This window comes from Simochromis diagramma, unplaced genomic scaffold (genome assembly GCF_900408965.1).
Source record: "Simochromis diagramma unplaced genomic scaffold, fSimDia1.1 OVJJ01000176.1, whole genome shotgun sequence".
NCBI classification, from domain to species: Eukaryota; Metazoa; Chordata; class Actinopteri; order Cichliformes; family Cichlidae; genus Simochromis; species Simochromis diagramma.
Window position 1 is genome coordinate 2,881,287 of NW_024386892.1, and position 17,288 is coordinate 2,898,574.

At 47.7% G+C, this 17,288-nt stretch overlaps 2 protein-coding genes across 3 annotated transcripts; one reads left to right on the forward strand and one right to left on the reverse strand.

Annotated features, from left to right (window-relative positions):
- The first annotated feature begins 1,673 nt into the window (after window positions 1-1,673).
- LOC120734804 (cystatin-F) lies at window positions 1,674-5,163 on the forward strand. Its single transcript, XM_040033796.1, has 4 exons — window positions 1,674-1,898; window positions 4,096-4,274; window positions 4,418-4,537; window positions 4,958-5,163. The coding sequence occupies exons 1-4, from the start codon at window positions 1,853-1,855 to the stop codon at window positions 5,039-5,041; spliced, it is 429 nt and encodes a 142-aa protein (XP_039889730.1). The 5' UTR covers window positions 1,674-1,852; the 3' UTR covers window positions 5,042-5,163.
- Window positions 5,164-9,347: 4,184 nt separating this feature from the next.
- LOC120734789 (adipocyte plasma membrane associated protein) lies at window positions 9,348-16,753 on the reverse strand. 2 transcript variants are annotated; one of them, XM_040033761.1, is made up of 9 exons: window positions 16,662-16,753; window positions 16,235-16,351; window positions 15,837-15,952; window positions 15,670-15,762; window positions 14,719-14,838; window positions 14,331-14,505; window positions 14,006-14,140; window positions 11,497-11,689; window positions 9,348-10,486 (listed from the first exon to the last, which is right to left on the reverse strand). In XM_040033761.1, exons 1-9 carry the CDS (start codon window positions 16,751-16,753, stop codon window positions 10,277-10,279), a joined length of 1,251 nt encoding a protein of 416 aa, XP_039889695.1. In that variant the 3' UTR covers window positions 9,348-10,276. The 2 variants fall into 2 exon arrangements, with proteins under 2 accessions (XP_039889695.1, XP_039889696.1); XM_040033762.1 differs by having other exon boundaries at window positions 10,277-10,486; window positions 14,719-14,835.
- Window positions 16,754-17,288: the final 535 nt, after the last annotated feature.

Consider the following 17,288-nt stretch of genomic DNA (forward strand, 5'->3'; position numbering starts at 1 on the left):
GGGTTTGAACAGCCGGTTCCGCTTCCTTAATTCTTCGATAAGTCAGGGCCAAGCCAGCTCCGATCAGCCAGAACCCTGTTACCATGGTTCCGAATAGGTAGATATCTTCAGCACTCAGGCTCACCCGAGCCCAAACCTCTCGTTAAGGGGTGTCAATTGCATTTAGGGACCAGTTGATCCAATCCAGAATTCCTCTTTTAGGTTTTAGAAACAGACTGTGAGAGAGTGTTCCAGGGAAAAGTAATACAAAAAACACCAGACTAGACAAGGACACAAGAGGCTAAGCAGGGAAGCTAAGGGAGAGGAGGAGGAGAAAAGTGCGACCGCCTTCGTCAAGAGCAAGAGCAGTCCGTCAGATACACAACAAAGCACTATTTTTGGTAGCACATGCTAGTGGGCCGTCGTTATTACCGTGTTGTTTGGAAAATACGGCACACTTAAAATCAATCCTTTGATTTTTCTGAAAGTCGACAGAGCCCCTTATAATCCCGTGTGCCTTATGTATGAACTCTGGTTGTGTTTACTGACCTCGAAATGTACACAGCGCTCGAAAATCTGTCAAATGTTTCAGTACGACTTTGCTAAGCTACGAAGCCGCACCGCTTGATGGATTGTCGGAGCGTTACGGCTATCGTAGGCGGAGCCTCGCGGAGTGATACGTACTGTGCTTCAACATAATATTACCGTATTGTGTGTGTAGAACCTCTTTTTAAGTTTTGTGGATATTATACATGGTTATGCTGAGGATGTGTCGGCCAGTTTCCACTGAAAATGCCTTTTGGTTAAACTGTCAGCGAGGAATTTGCACTGTTACGTTTTTATATAACTTTAATGCACATAAAAAACAGCTGCTTGTTTAAGTGAAAATGCATTGATGGTTGTTTGTTTTTGCTCTAATAAAGTTGTGGCGTTGTAAAGTATATAGCCTAGTGTCAATTATATCGTTATCGCATATTTTTGGTCATATCGCCCTGCTCTGTGTACAGGTATTACACTTTAACCAGTCGCAGGCTCTCGTCTGCAGCTCAGGAGAACGGTTCTGGTCTCCTCCTCCTCTCGACACGGAAAGTTCTCCAAACCATTTATGGTAAATGGTCTATATTTGTATAGCACTTTACTAGTCCCTAAGGACCCCAAAGCGCTTTACACATCCAGTCATCCACCCATTCACACACTGGTGATAGCAGCTACGTTGTAGCCACAGCCGCCCTGGGGCGCACTGACAGAGGCGAGGCTGCCGGACACTGGCACCACCGGGCCCTCTGACCACCACCAGTAGGCAGCGGGTGAAGATCTCTTATTCTTTCTAGAATAAGATTTGATATTGTTGTCTTATCAAGCTCTGTGAGGTTTCCTGAAGCTGAGTTTGTTCATTTTTATTCTAACTGGTCCCGCTGGTCTCAGCAGGACCAGTTCTGGGTTTAGTGGAACATCATTAGGAGTCACTTCCTCTCCTTTGTCTCTGAGCTTGTCTTCAGCACGTTCACCCTTTGAAAAAAACTCAGTGAAAGCCAACAGGAAGTGCAGTCACACAGAGTCAGGAAGTCCTCATTAACCCTTCCTGTCCCCAGCCTGCGATAAACTTTCACACATGTGCAGAGCTGCAAACGTTTTGCACGCCCACAATGAGCCTGTGACTGCTTCACCCTCATCTAACAGGAAGGAGGAGAGGTGAGAGAGGAGGAGGTGGAGCCTGAGGTGACTGATTAGTATCAGCTGAGTCAGATCTGAGAGTGCAGCAGGAACCCTCGCTAATCTAAACAGGTACAGGAGGTGACGTCAACGAGGCGGCGGACGGACCAGTTCTCTGTGGTTTGAGACTTGACACTTTGCAGGAAGCTCAGTGAGAAGGATGGAGGTGAAGATGCTGCTGCTCGTGTTTGTGCTCGCCGCTCTGGGTAAGACTCTGTGTGTCTGTCTCAGCACAGTCAGAGGTTAAAGCTGAACTCAGGTCTGTGCAGGTCGGGGCCCTGCAGCAGCTCCACTTTCTTTAAAACAAAAACTATGCAACTTCAACTTCAAAGCGGCGACTTGTCCCAGACATGAACATGAGCTTAATGTGGTGGAAATGAAGATGAAGATAACTGCTCTGCAGACAGTTTCTGATTAATGGAAAATGCCCAGATATTTTAGAAAGTTGATCAAATATGTACTTCTTGTGCTGAGCGTCAGCTGAGCGTCGTCACCACGGCCTGCATTTATCGTCCTGATCAGTGTTGGTTTACATGTGTGGGATGGCTGCTGTGTTGTCAGCTTCTGATATCTTAAAACAGTTTAAAGTAAACGAGGCCACGCTGTCGTCACTGAAGTCCACCTTTGGCACATTTCAGACTCGATGGTCACGATCCTGCCTGCATGTTTAGACGTTGTTGAGGTCACCACACCCTCTGCTGACCCACTGAGGTCACCTTCTGCCAGACTGACATTTCTGCTGCAGTGACGCTCACTTTGTCATGTCAGCAGATTTATTGGCAACCTTCAAACATTCATCCCACATCTTAAAAACAGAAACGCTGGACTTCTGTAAGTCTGTGGATGTTGCTGTGTCCCATACACCGCACCGTTACTGGTTTCATTAACGACCCGTTAATTGCTGTAGAGGTTCGCTCACCATGACCTGTTTACAACTTCAGCCTTCACACCCAAACACCGGAAACCTCATCAGCAAGACTCAAACAAGTGAAAACAGAAACAAAGATCGCTGCATGACTAAACTAAAAACTGTCTCAGTTTATGAGTGTCGTTTAAACGAAGTCGGGTTGCTGTTTGCGCTCAGAGCGAGGTGGCTGCAGACATGATGTTTGAAGTAATGTATATGTTCAGTCTGGCGTGTTGAGCTTGATTTTCATCAATATTAGACCAGAGAGGCGGTGACACCACGAGTGCAGCGGGCTGATGGGAAGGAAAGATTTTCATGTGAATTTCAAGCTGCTGCTCTAGACGAATGCCATGTGTAATCATCATTAAAGATCAGAACCAGCATTGTTTCATTAGAAAATTACTGTGATGCCTTAATCTGATGAACATATTTGATTTATAAGCATTTTAACTGTGATCAAAGCGTGTATCCATGCAGGTCAGACCTACAGGTACCTGAGACCTGTACACCATAAATAAACTACAGGCACAGACAAATGAACGCTGTTAGTTTGGCCTTCAAAAACTAGGTGTCACAGCCTGTGCAATGCTCCGGCTCGTCGTTCCAGCATGAAAGGTAAAAACTGTTTAGACATCTGAGCGTGTCAGAGATGCTGAGACCACGTCTGCCTTTATGTCAGCCGTTTTTCAAAAGGCTCTAAAAATGTCAAACTACTTAAAAATTAAAAGATGCCTACATGATGTGTGTTATTATTATTATTATTATTATTATTAACTCGGTGTGTGAAACGAGCTAAAACACAGTGCAGTGTCTTTAAATGCAGTGAGGCAACAGGAAGTGCTTCTGTCACCACAGAAAAATGGTTCTTCCTCTCAGACCACGTACCCTGTCTGACTCACCATCCCCACAGCCAATCACCACAGAGCGTCCCCCTGACTGATCCACTCTGTCTCATCAGCCTGTTTCCTGTGGCTGTTTTGACAGTTTGACACCCGCCTAAAACTTCACTTCTCTGAAAATGTCTTAAGTTTATACCTAAACGTTCAGCCTGAGTATTCAGAGTTGTACAACATTCAAACATGAAGCTGAACTGATCACTGTTCTGTTTGAAAAACCTTTATGGAAACTCTGTGTTAACTCATCCGTCCTCTTCTGCGTATCGCTATCAGGGCCGTGGGGGGGCTGCAGGCTATCCTAGTTACCATAGGGCGAGAGGCGGGGCACAGATCGCCAGTCTGTCTCAGAGCTAACACGGACAGTCGGACGCATTCACACCTGAGGGCAACAATATTAATTCAATTCAACTTTATTTATACAGCACCAAACCACAGCAAGAGCTCAAGGTGCTTTATATTGTAAAGACCCCCAAATAACACAGAGAACAATCGGACGCCCCCCTGTGAAGAATGACTTGGTGACAGTGGAAAGGAAAAACACCCTTTTAACAGGAAGAAACTTCTGACACGTCTCTGACGGTAGGTGCTCTTCTCTTCCAGAGGTAACGTTGGTGTCTGGCTGGCATCATCGCCCCTCCATGCCCGGATCCCCACACAACATCAGCAAGAATGACCGTGGCCTCCAGCAGGTTGTCCTCAACGCCACCTACTTCTTCAACAACGAATCAAATGACGCCTTCCTCTTCAAACCCGCCACCATCGACAGAGCACAGAAGCAGGTATGACGGGGTCAGAGTTCAACCACTGCATCTGCAGGAAATATGCCAGGCGTGGGTTCATGCTGGCGTAGGGGGCGGTTCCATGTGAGGCGCTCGCTAAGTGTGTGTGTGTGTGTGTGTGTGTGTGTGTGTGTGTGTTTCAGATTGTTAAAGGAGTTCGGTACATGGCAGATTTTCAGATTTCCAGAACTGTGTGTCGTAAACGGGACAAGAACAACGACCTGTCCAGGTGTGACTTCCAGCCACCCGGTCCGCTCCACCAAGTGAGTCTGAGCCGCCAACTGTAGAGGAAAGACTAACCCTAACCCTTTCTTGCTTAACTTTGACTCCATCCAAACTCTGAGAAACAGGATGTGTCATCTGTTATAATAAAACCTTTAATGAGAGCATTACAGGAGCAGAGAAGACTCTGTCAGGACGAAGATTGAGGTCGAGCCTCCTCGTCTCATCAGAGAGTCTATACAGTTGCTCAGTACAATACTGTAAAGCCTCAGAAACAAACACTGTGAGCTGCAGTGCATCATGGGAAATTTGATGCCAGAGACAGTTTGAAATAATTTGAAATAAAATGATTACATAAAACCATTTCCTGCAGTATTACTGGAAATCCTGGCAGTGGAAGTACTGCAGTAAAACTTGCAGTAGTGCATGTTGTACTGTAAAATGATTCTTCTGTTTTTCAGGTGTTTCAGTGTCACGTGGATGTTTGGATGATTCCTTGGGAAAAACCACAGAAGAAGAATTTCAACTTACTTTGCAAACAGTGAATGCAGCAGCTGACTCCTCCCCCTCCTGCCGCTGTCGCCCGTCTTCATCCACTGAATAGAAACTGTCAGTCGTCCACGTTCATCTGTTCTCTGAATATTTCAGTATTAAAGATGAAACTGAACTCTGCGTGCGTGAACGTCTTTATTTCAGCCATAAATCGACCCATCGAACCGTCTGAGTTTTGAGGTTTCTCAGTCGAACATCTGTCAGAGCTCAGCGACGCTCGTGGATTCATCAGGACTTTAAATCCTGCTGTGGCTGATGGAGGACGAGGCCGCCTGCTGGTCAGACTGTGAACGCCTCTGCTTGCTCCATTAAAACCGTTTGTCGTGAATCCATGCAGAGAGGAGCATGTGGCTCATCTTTCATTTAAACGTGCTCTTTGTTTCCGTAGCTTTGGGGTGTCTGTGGCTCACGAGGACCAGCTGAAGGCTGTAACTAGAAGTCTGGCTGTTCCAGGCTGCAAGTCCAACACCAGGACAAGATTCAAATGTGTGAATGAAGAACGTGCTGTGGATCAATAAGCAGGCACTATTAACCCTTTAAACCCTAACCGGTCGCCAGCGATGGGTTAGGGTTTAAAGCTGGGGTGGGTTCTCCACGCCTCGAGGGCCGGTGTCCTGCAGGTTTTAGATATCACCCTGGGTCAGTTGCCCACCCCTGCTTTAAAGGGTTAATCACTCTGAGGCAGAGCAGAACAGCATGATGTAGGAACCAGACGCTTGGCCTCAGACTGCAGACACAACCAACCAAGGGGCTTTGATCAGGGGTCATGACAATTTGCATATTAATGATCCTAAACTGACCTCCTCGCCCATTGTTAGTCAGCGTCACTGTGCAGATGTGCTGTTTATGAGGTTGGGGACCTGCAGTCAGCTGAGACTGAAGACGTCACCTGATGATGATGAAAAACGTCCAGATGGACAGAATAGACTTTTTAGGACGAATTGATCATGTTTGACAAAGAAAGCCGACGATGCTTCACGTGTTCTAGGAGCACGCCGTCTCACAGCAGGTTATGTTGTTATATATTACATGTGCATGCTGTGTGGGATGTCTTTGAGGTTCTGTCTCCTTAACCTGACAAAAAAGCCTAAAAACCAAGAAGCTGTGATTCTTGCAGGTGTGCTCGAGACATCATCGGATGCATGAAATAAGGACTCTGGAGCTCTGCGGTGGGAAAACCGTTACTTGTTCTTTGGCCTGTATTTTCGGTTCTGCACCTGTCGAGGAGCATGAGGAAGTTGTGCATGGACTCTTTTAGTTCTCTGTGACAGAGTACCGTACAACAAAGTATTTGACCTCTGACCTCACAGCTACCTCTCTGTCACGCTGACCTGCTGTATGTGTAAAGACTGTCAGGAGAAAAGCCGAGCTGCAGAGTCGGTGACAAACTGTATAATGTAATATTTTATAAGCTCGAGTTACTCACCGGTAATCTACACAATCTGTGTAATCAGAGTAAACCTAAAGTATGGATGACATCACGCGTGGAGCTACAGACACGGTGGCTCAGCTGGGCGGTCCATCCTCACCCCCCCCGGGGGGGCTTTAGTCTCAGTTTCTGAGCTTGTGTTTCTGTAAGCTGCACCGTCACTGGGTATTCCTTTTCATCACCACCAGGTGGCAGCATCACACAAGCACAGAACCTGAGGGGAACTTAACCTCAGCTGGTGCTTCAGGCAGTTTGTTCACGTCCTGCAAGCTCGTTTCAGTCTGAGCATCCTCTCAGCCTATTGCATCTGTTATCAACACAAAAAACAAAACACCCTCCACTTCAGTCTGTCTGTGGGAGTCTGCCTCTGGATTACATCACTCATGGAGACTCAGTGTGATCTGTGAGGAAGACGAAGGCTGCGATAACAGTTCAGTTTTTATTGAAAGGCTGCAGGACATTGGTGTGAAAAGACGCAGTGCGACTGAAATACAGAGCTCATCACAGAGAGAGAAACACATTTGGCACAAAAGAAAATCAACAGAAGCACTGCTCAATCATCACTGTTCAGGTAAAAAACAGAAACGCCACCAAACTGGACGACTTCACAAGATCACCGTGAAGTTCTCCGGCTGTGAGGAAACCTGTGGCTCCGACGTCACACTGATGATGTCACAGAAACGCTGCTTCTCTACACGGATCCGAGTTAGAGATAATGACACGCTGATCAGGAATTATTAGGAGGCCAGTGCGTTTCAGCCTCGGGCTCCTTCACCGTCTCCAATCTCAGGTTTTGTTTGTTCGGCTCGTCCGTCGTGCTCTGACCTGCACGAAAGACGCTGCACGACCTAACGCTCTCCTGAGGTCAAAGGTCAAACAGGAAGTCGACAGCCAGCTTGGATCATTCGTCACATTTATAAAACAAAATGATTCAGTTAAACGTCCTCCAGTGGTTCCCTCAGTTTTTACACATTTTCCAGTTTTGAAGATTAACGGACAAATACTGAAGAACTTCAACCCAAAGATTATTATAAAATCTGCTAATGCTAAGCAGCTCATTCAGTGCATGTGAAACATTGTCCATACTAAGCCACTAAACCGCCTGAATTATAAAATCAAACTAAAAAAAAAAAAAAGCACTTGTCAGTCTTCAGTGGATGATTGAAATGTCTTTACAGGGACCCATTCTGCTCGTTTCCAGCTGCTTATTTCTAATATATGAGCAGCTTTGCATAACTTCCAGTTCAGAATAATCCTTCTGTGTCTGTGCTTGGATCATCCTCTGTCTGAAACAAGCTGCTTCAGCTCCCGTCTCTTTAAGCCCCTCCTCCCTCAAAGCCCACTGTCCTCTGACTGGCCAGCTTCCAGAGGCCTGCTGAGGGGCAGCACGGAGCTGCTGAGCTGTACTGACTGCAGCGGCTCTGGCAGTCAGAGGAAATCTGTGGCGTAACGACGTCAGCGCATCAGCAAAACAGGAAACAAACGGAAACGTTTAAAGTCGGTGACGTTTACGCGGCGCTACGAAACCAAAGCTGCTCGTCTTTAATACACGAGCAGAATAAGACGTATTTGTAGGGTTAGACGAGTTTGTAATGAGAGAGAATATATATATATATATATATATATATATATATATATATATATATATATATATATATATATATATATATATATATATATATATATATATATATACACATATATATATATACACATACATACATACACAAAGGACAAGAGGAGGACGACGAGAGGAGGACGACGAGAGGAGGACAAGAGGAGGAGGGGGGCGAGAGGAGGACAAGAGGAGGAGGGGGGCAAGAGGAGGACAAGAGGAGGGCAAGAGGAGCAGGAGGGCATGAGCAGGAGGACAGCTCCTCATAACAGCTCAGACTCGCTCAGATGACACAAAGAATGTGAGTCCACGCTTCGCGACGTCCAACAGACATCAGTGTGAGGGAGGTGATCAGCGAGGACATCCGGCTGCGTCCACAACAGAAGCAATTTGCTCGCCACGTTTCGTGACAGCTGATCGCACCTGGTTCTGGTTACCCAGGTAACTCTACAAACAGGCCATACCCGTGTTCATCAGTGGTATCCTGCGCTCTCATTGGACGACATTTCAGTCACCTGTCTGGAAGTTGTGAAAAGAAAGGCTTGAAGTCGCCATGTTGCTTCCAGTGTGGACGTAGCTTCGGTGCCACAGGTCTGAAGCTTGGTCGCTAGAAAAACGTGTGCGCTCCCAGCTGATGGGCGAGTGGCAGCAGGAGGTCACCGACAGTCACCGGCGTGAAATCGGGACTCACAGAGGAAGCCGCTCAAAACGTCTTTGTGATCGATTTAGTCGCTAACAGAGGAGTCCTCTGTGGACACTTTCAAACATGTCGCTAAGCAACGGTGCCTTCAAAGTAAAAGGTGCTTATTTTGTTAGTTTCTGTGGATAGAGACAGCTTTTATTTTGAAGAGGAGCCATCACTGTTTCCAGTTTGTGCTGTGCTTTTTAATTTCATCAGTGCTCGCTCGTTACCTAGCTAACATCTGCAGCCAAGTCAGCATCTTCCACTATGGGAAACTGGAGCGACCAAAGCGACCAACTTCACACTTGTGACTACCAGCAACCTGCTGGGAGAACACATTTTTCCTTAGCGACCAGCAGTTGCCAGGTAATCCCTACATTAGTATTGTCACAAAAGATCTCCCCTATCCATCTATCAATCTAACCCTAAAGCAACGCCTGAATCCTCCCAAAGCACCCAAGCTAACCCGTTCAGACGCTAGCCCATCAAACTGCTATTATATAAATATTTCAGTGCTGTTGGGCAATCAAATCACAAAGAAATTACAAAGAAATCCTGGGAGGGGCAAGATGATTGGTTAAACAGTCTGTAATGTGACATCAATCACTGTAGCCTGAAGTACGTAAGCACAGTTACAGGTAGGGAGCTTAGCTCAGTCATGCCTGTGTTAGCCTCTCTCGTGACTGGTTGGTTGTCACGAAAGACACACCCACAATCACATCCCAACGTGTGTGAGATTAAAAAAAAAAAAAAAAAAAGTGCAAGCGCAGTAGTGCAGACAATAGCCAATCAAAACACATTAAATCGTCCCGAGAGGGCGAAGCAGTTACTCAAGCAGCCTGTAATCTGACATCAGCGTTAGCAGGAGGTTGATCATCACGGTGAGTAACCGCTCTTCTTCTGTGTAAACAAAGTTAGTCAGAGGCAGCTAGGTTAGCTCAGGCTAACTGCTAATCAAAGCATCTGTAAGCCTGCACTATGACTGAAGGGAACAAACTCCGCCCCTAAGAGTACAATTAAAAAATAAAAATAAAAATAGGCCACGAGCTAACTTGCTAGCTTAAATCCATTAGGTAGCGTATGCTTTAGTTAGCTTGAGTTAGCTCGCAGGTGAACGCTGTAGTCGCAGTGGTTTTCAGTGAAGAAACGACAAAAGCACAAAAACACAAACCTCGTTTCTCTGGACACTTTTGTTCTGAATAAAAAGTCTAAACATAGCAGTCAAACAAAATACCGTCGAAAAGGGAAGAAATGATCAAAAACGGTGATAAATCTAAAGCTGCATGAATCTTAAAAGGAAAAATCAACAGAGATTAGCCAAAAATGGGAACGCCGCCCAATTCCTGGGACAGCCTGTAGGTGGCGCTGGGTGAAGTCATTCTCGGGATATTTCCAAGGCTGGAACTCTAATTTGCGGAACGAGCCGGCAGAGACGGGTTAACGCCGTGTTAACATTTCAAAGTCACAAAAATGTCTGTCTGCGTGTCGTCTTTTTGAATCTTCTACACCTTGCTGAGGTCGAGTTTGGCGATGTACGGCGAGCGGAAGGAGCCCAGGTACAGATTCCCATCATGCTCGTGGACCTCGCTGATGTAGGCTGCAACCAGGCCGTTGGGGTCGTGGAAGCTCCGCGTGCACACGCCACCGTCGTGGAGCTCTGCAACCAAACTGTACCGGGGAACAAACTTCATCAGGATATCCTGGCTGAAGAGCTGCAGGAGGGTGGAGGAAAGGTGAGAGAGAAGGAGACAGACAGGAAGGAGTTAAAGGGAAATCAGGCGTGCTCTGTGACGGTGATGAACCCGGCGTGACCGCTGCTCATGTTTTCCAGTGTTTGATGCAACAGCGCTCGCTCCAGGTCAAAGTCTGCAGACAGAGCAGCCAATCAGATTACAAAACTCTGGGTTATGACTCATTCATGTTCCCGGACACCAGGACGAAGGAGAGGCGCTCTGAAACGCATCATCACTCCAGAGTTCACTGCCGTTTACCCCACAAACCAGTGGGAGTCGTACACGTGACGGAGTTTTAACTTTAGCAACGTCGTTAGTAACGATCATTAAATCGGTTGGGGGTCAAACTCAGCTGACTCGTGGCGCTCACTCGAGTGTGTGCCGAGGATAATTAAACCAAAGGTCAAAGGTCGAACACTCTGAATGAAGTTTCCTCCTAAACTAAACAGAAGATGACAGCAGACCCCCGGTGACGGCCGCTCTACGCGGTTTACGAAGCGTCTCATTAGCTGTAGCAGAGGCTGCTTCTGATTGGATCGCTTCCAAACTCGTGCCACCTTGCTACACAGCTCAATCATTTGTGATTGGCTCTCGTATCTGCAGATATTTTCATCTCGCTTTTATTCGTTGATGAAAACTTCATCTTCAGTTTTGTTCTCGTTCGCCATTTTTAAATATATATCGCCTGTTTTCATCAGATAAAAACTGACGGTCAGCGACATTAACACATGCTACACCCGTGCCTACGTCAGGTGACATCACAGAAATGACCCTACCCCGCTCAGGCGCCAACGGATGTAAGCCGTGCTCCTGCACAAACGGCACCTTTGCTCTGACGTTAACAGAATCCGCTCTCAGCATCCACAACGTGTCAGAGGCCATCACCTCCCCGCCACCATGTGACCGCCATCATGTGACCGCCATCACTGTCAGATTCCAGACATTTTAATCAGGTCTAATTTTAAATGTGTATAAAAGTCTGTTTTTACCTTGAATATGAACTTTTTGATCCAGGGTCTCTGGGACAGGAAGTCCAGCATTGAGAAGCCGGGGTTAGGTCTCACCGCCGACATGGCCACCCAGTAACCTCCGGTGGAGCTCGGGCGGATGTTGTCAGGGAAACCCGGCAGGTTGTCCACGAACGTGTCCATCCCGCCTTTATTCAGCCCGGCCACGTGGACCCTGGTGCAGAAGAGCGTCACGTGACAGACAAACGTACAAACTGCATCACATGACACCGATCAGCTGTCTGTGACGCTGAGCGGCCTCTGGGGGCCAAAACCCAAACGCTCACGTCACAGGGAACCTCACCCGGCAGCGGGTGATGTCACAGCAGATATTAGGGCTGCACGATTTTGCATAAAATGAGAATCACGATTTTTTGGCTTAGAATTGAGATCACGATTCTCTTTTCCAGTATAAATATTTATTGCACTTATTAACTGCACATCAACTTCGTAACAGGTGAGACTGAACATAAAAACAATAAATAAACATAAAAACAACAAATGTCTCACGTTTTGTTGTTGCAGCAAAACGTTGTCCTGCCTGAAACTCCGTCTCCACCGTTGCTCGACGCTGCGTGTATAGAGCAGGTAGTGCAACGATAGAAAAATAGTTGCGGGACGGCACTGTGTAGCGTTCGTCTAGGGTGTTGATCATTCTCCTAAATCCCTCGTTTTGCACAGTGTTGATGGGAGCCATATCTTTGGTCAGGTGATAAGTGATAGCCTCCGTAATTTCTTTGTGCCTGCGGGAGTTCGACGGGTATAGCGAAGCGCTGTATAAGGTTCCCGTTATTGATGTTTGGGTGGTTGACCGGGACGGATTTTCTCCTGTCACTTTCTCATCATCCCTGACGTGCTCTCCGCTGTTTTTTCCTGCTAATTTTAGCATCACACGGCACAGCTTCTGCATCACGTGGTATAAGGCTCCGCCCTTGTCATTTGTTGAGCAGGAAGAGTGAGCGCTTGTTTTCATGCAGAGTACGTCCCGGATCAAAATGCGGTACAATCGTCGTCTTTTTTTTTTTTTTTTTTTTTTTTAAATCGTTGTCATTTGGAAATGAGATCGCACATAAGTATGAATCGAGATCGCGATTTTCTAACGATTAATCGTGCAGCCCTAGCAGATATATCCATTTTTTATTAAATGTTTACAAATATTTTATTTATTTCAAAACAAAAGCGGCTTAAAAAACATTTTTCCAAACAGAACATTTATGTTTTAGTCTCTTTAATTAGAAAAGATGAATATGATTAAAGCTTAAAATCCTGGGTTAGCACAACTGCAGAGGTCAGACTGACAGCTGCAACAGAAACGCTCGCCAATGCAAAATATAGAAATATTGACTTAATGTCATCGTGACCTGAGTGTAATGAACTGCATGTTTCTGATTGGCTGTAACTCAAAACAGACGTGACCACAGACCTGTTTACTGTTCACACGCCGCTCAGGCCAGAGCCTGACAGGAAGGAAGCAAAACACCTGACACACACACACACACACACACACACGCACGTGTATTCATATCCTCGTGGGGACATCTCATTGCTTACCCTAAACATAACCGTGACCTAACTGTAACCTAACCTGACACCAAAACCACATTTTGAGTCTCAAAAATACTTTCAATCCGGTGGGGATGTGGATTTGGGTCCCAATAAGGACTGTTGGTTCCCACAGGTATAATAAACGTCCAATTTTTGGTCCCCACAAAGATATTAATACCTGTACACACTCACGTCTTTCTGTGTGTGTCAGGACCAGTGTGTCGCTGACATAACATATTATGTAACTGTGCCTGATTTCTACAAGCACGTGTGAACCTTCACTAACGGTCCTCACAGTGCAGACGCGTCCCCGTAAAACAGACGTCCTCACTGCAGCGGTCTCTAACATGTAAACCCCACAAACGCAGAAAGACGTGACTCCCTCTCTCACTCACACACTTGATGTAGGTTAAAAAAAAAAAAAGAAAAAAAAAAAAAAAAAAAAAAAAAAAGGGTTGGATGATCTCAGAGCCTGTTTCCACGGCAACCGAGATCCAGCATCAGCGCCAGCGTGCTCCATCACAGACGGTTGTTTAACATCCATCGTACATGAGTGGCTCACACAGGACGTTAAAGAACGCAGATGGCAGCCTGGTTTGATTTGCTCGAGATTTTACGTTAAATCTTTTTAACTCTGAGGTTTTTAGTTTGTCCCTTGTGGGGATAGGTTAATTGGAAAATCCAAATTGCCACTAGGTGTGAATGTGAGTGTGAATGGTTGTCTGTCCCTGTGTGTTGGCCCTGTGACAGACTGGCGACCTGTCCAGGGTGTACCCCGCCTCTCGCCCCATGACAGCTGGGATAGGCTCCAGCGCCCCCCGCGACCCTGGAAAGGATAAGCGGAAGCGAATGGATGGATGGATGGATGGTTTTTAGTTTGTGCTGGACGTTCTGAACTTCTCTGCCTCGGATGGTCTCGCAGGCACAGGTGAGTCGGGTGGGTTACCTGCGGATCCGGGCCATGGTGGTCTCCGCCACCAGCACCGACTCCTCGTCCGGCAGCAGTTGGATGCCATTTGGGAATCGCATGTCCTCCATCACCACCGTCAGCTCCTTGGTCTCGGTGTTGTACTCGAGGACGCTGAGGATGAAACGGCTCGCGTTAGAGAACCGCTGCCAGGCTTTTAATGTGACATGTCACAAACAGGAAGTAGTAATCACAATAAAGTGAACTGATACACAGATGTTTCGACGTATGGATGATTAATAAACGCCATTCTAATAAGACGTTTGACTGTCAGCGCTCTCAGACACTCGTTGGACGCAGGTACCGGCCGTCGGGCGTGGCCTCCATGATGAGGTGCATGTAGTCTCTCCGCTGCCACCTGCTGCTGGAGTCGGTGAAGTACACCTTCTTTCCATCTTGCGTCACCGCCACGTCGTTAATAAATGACAGCTTCCTCCCTGCGACGACCTGGCCGCCGTTCACCAACCTGGTCGCCTCACCTGCAAAGAAAAACACACAGTCCGCTCCACCTGATCACATGACTCAGCACGAATACAGTCCAGCTGTTAGCTTTGATCCAGATGTGCTACAGTAAAACCCAGAATTAGATTTTTGGGCGCCAGAACCTTTCAGTCACAAGACATCTACGAAACTCACCTGAGCCCAGCAGGCAGGAAGCGTGGGAAGTGGGATCAGGCTGTACGATCACTCACCTGTGGTGGGGTTGACCTCGAACAGACCCAGGTAGGCATCGGCTACAAACAGCGTCCCGTTGGGTCCGACTCGGATCCCCAGTGGCCTCCCGCAGTTGGGCTCGTCCTCTCTGGAACCTGCTGGACATCGACCAATCAGAAAGGGTGCAAGGTGTGCTTGGACACAGACGTGTGAGGAAGGTTAAAAAGAAATCTTTTCAGGTTGTTCGATTCTTTTATTTTGGCACAAACAGGCTCCAAACGTCAACGAGCACAAAGCTCAGAGCTTCTGCTTCCTGCTGGAGGAAGCACCACAGCGAGCTCACGTTACCTTCGCTGACCTGAACTTCCTGTTCAGGTTCTTCCTGACACACCTGGCTGAAAGTTTACACTTAAACCAGAGACTTCAGCTTAATCAGCTGGTTTGAGTTGGAGTCAGCAGACGGCGTGCTGTTACCTGCGTGTCAGGTGTGCTGTGACGCTGTGCAGGTTTGAGCGTGTCGCCGGGTTCATCCGAGGTCTCTCACGTGTTTGTGTTGAAAGCGGCAGATCAGGGCTGAAGGTCGAACTGTCAGTTATTTATTGGGAAACTCCAAAATGAAGCAAGCGTGTGGCTGCAGGCAGGCTGACAGTAACGCCTTGCTCAACACAGGCTGACGGTTTGATCCCGTCAGCCTCGCTCATTGTCAGCATGTGACAGAGCTCAGGCTGGCTCACCTGCAGCTCCGTCACATGATGTAAGGTTTAAAGCCCTGAGCAGAGGGAGGCGGGTACACCTGGACACAGGTGAGCACCGCGTCGCACCTGGACACCGGCCAATCATTTAGGTTTCGCCTAGCCGGCTAACACATGAAACCTGGACATGCTGAAGTGTTTCTAACCTGAAGTCCAGGCCACGCCCATAAACTCTGACAGCGCACAGGAAGAGGAGGCAGCACGTGAAGACCGGAAGCACACACGAGCACGACTCACCACACGGCAGCTTCCCGAGTCTCGTCACCATGTGGATCCTCCGACCGACCAGCTTCACGATTTTCCCGTCAGCTGTTCCCGAGAACAGAACATCTGCAGACACAGAGGGACAATCTGTCAGCTCTCGGCGCTCCTCGCCGTGGTCGCCGCCGACGTCTGACACCAACCTCCGATGTTGGCGATGGACTCGGGGCCGACGAGCTGGTCCTCAAACAGTCTCTGAGCTTCTCTGAGCTTCAGGTTGGGCTCCCAGCAGCCCTTCATCATGGGCGGCTCCTTCAGCCTGCAGCACCACGACCGACCAGCAGGGGCAGCAGCAAAAACTCGTTAACTTTTATTTCAAAAAGGATTTAACATGAATATTGTGACTTTCTCTGAACAGACAGTTTCAGATTACAGAGTTACTTTCTGTTTTTATTCATCTAGTTATTCCAGGATTGAAACTTTGGGATCTTTCACACGTTTTTATGGATTTTATTTTGAAAACATCTAAACTCATTTCTGAACGCGCTGATGTTTGTAGCCAAACGAATTATTCATTAAGCGGCTGACTTGTGTCACTCACGTGAAGACTTCAGGCTTGATGGGAGACTCGAGGATGAGGATGATGACCAGGAGAGGAAGAAGCAGGAGGACGCCCAGAGAAAGCAGCGTGACCCGGAAGATCTTCCCGCTGTAGGTGCTGAGAGCAGAAACAGAGACGTGACTGCAGCGCGGGGCTCCTCAGGGACCCACCCCGGAACCGGACCCACCTGACCCCACAATCAACCGCGTTCCCCACACTAGCTTCATTAATGCAGGCCGCCGTCCTCGTAAACACACCTGCACGATCACATTTACAGGTGCGCATCACGAGCTAACGAGGCGAGCGTGGAAAGAGTCAACGTGTGTGAGTGAGAAGACCCCGAACACGAAGGCTAACAGAAACACGCAGCGTGTCCCCGTGGGCTGCTCAACACCGCCTCGGTGAGAACAAACCCAGCGGCTCTTACCTGGACCCTTTGCGCCGCTGCTCCGGCAGCTCGTCGGTGATCACCTGCGGGCGGTGCAGCCGCCGGAAGCGCAGTCCCGCCGACTCGTTCATGTTGCGCTCGGCTCGGTTCGGTTTGGCTCGGTTGCAAAGCGCGCGGTCACCGTGTGCAGGTTCGGTGCTTGTTGGAGCGAGTGAAGCAGCAGCAGCCTGCTCTGAGAGCGAGCAGGGATTCGTCTTCTTCTAAATGTTGTTGGCGGTTGGCAAACAACAAAACGGTGCATTACCGCCACCAGCCGGTGTGGACCGGAACGACCTCTACAAAACCCTCCGTCCTCCCAAACATTTTACCCTCTTTTACAAAGTGGAACAAGGCCCGCTAACCTTCACTTCTCGAGTCCAGTAAATCAGTAAGATCCAGATTCATCTTCATGTCACCGAGGTTCTGGGTCAGTGGGTCAGTGGGCTTCTCTCCACCTGATACTGACATGATCCACGGTTTCCTCACATTTCCCTGTGTTATATTTCCCCACCATCAACACTGTAGTGTTCGAACCAGTATGTCCACATCTTATTCTTGAAATGTGACCATATTTTGATTTCCAAAAAAGAGGACACTTGGCCCAGTCATGAAGAACTTTAATAATGT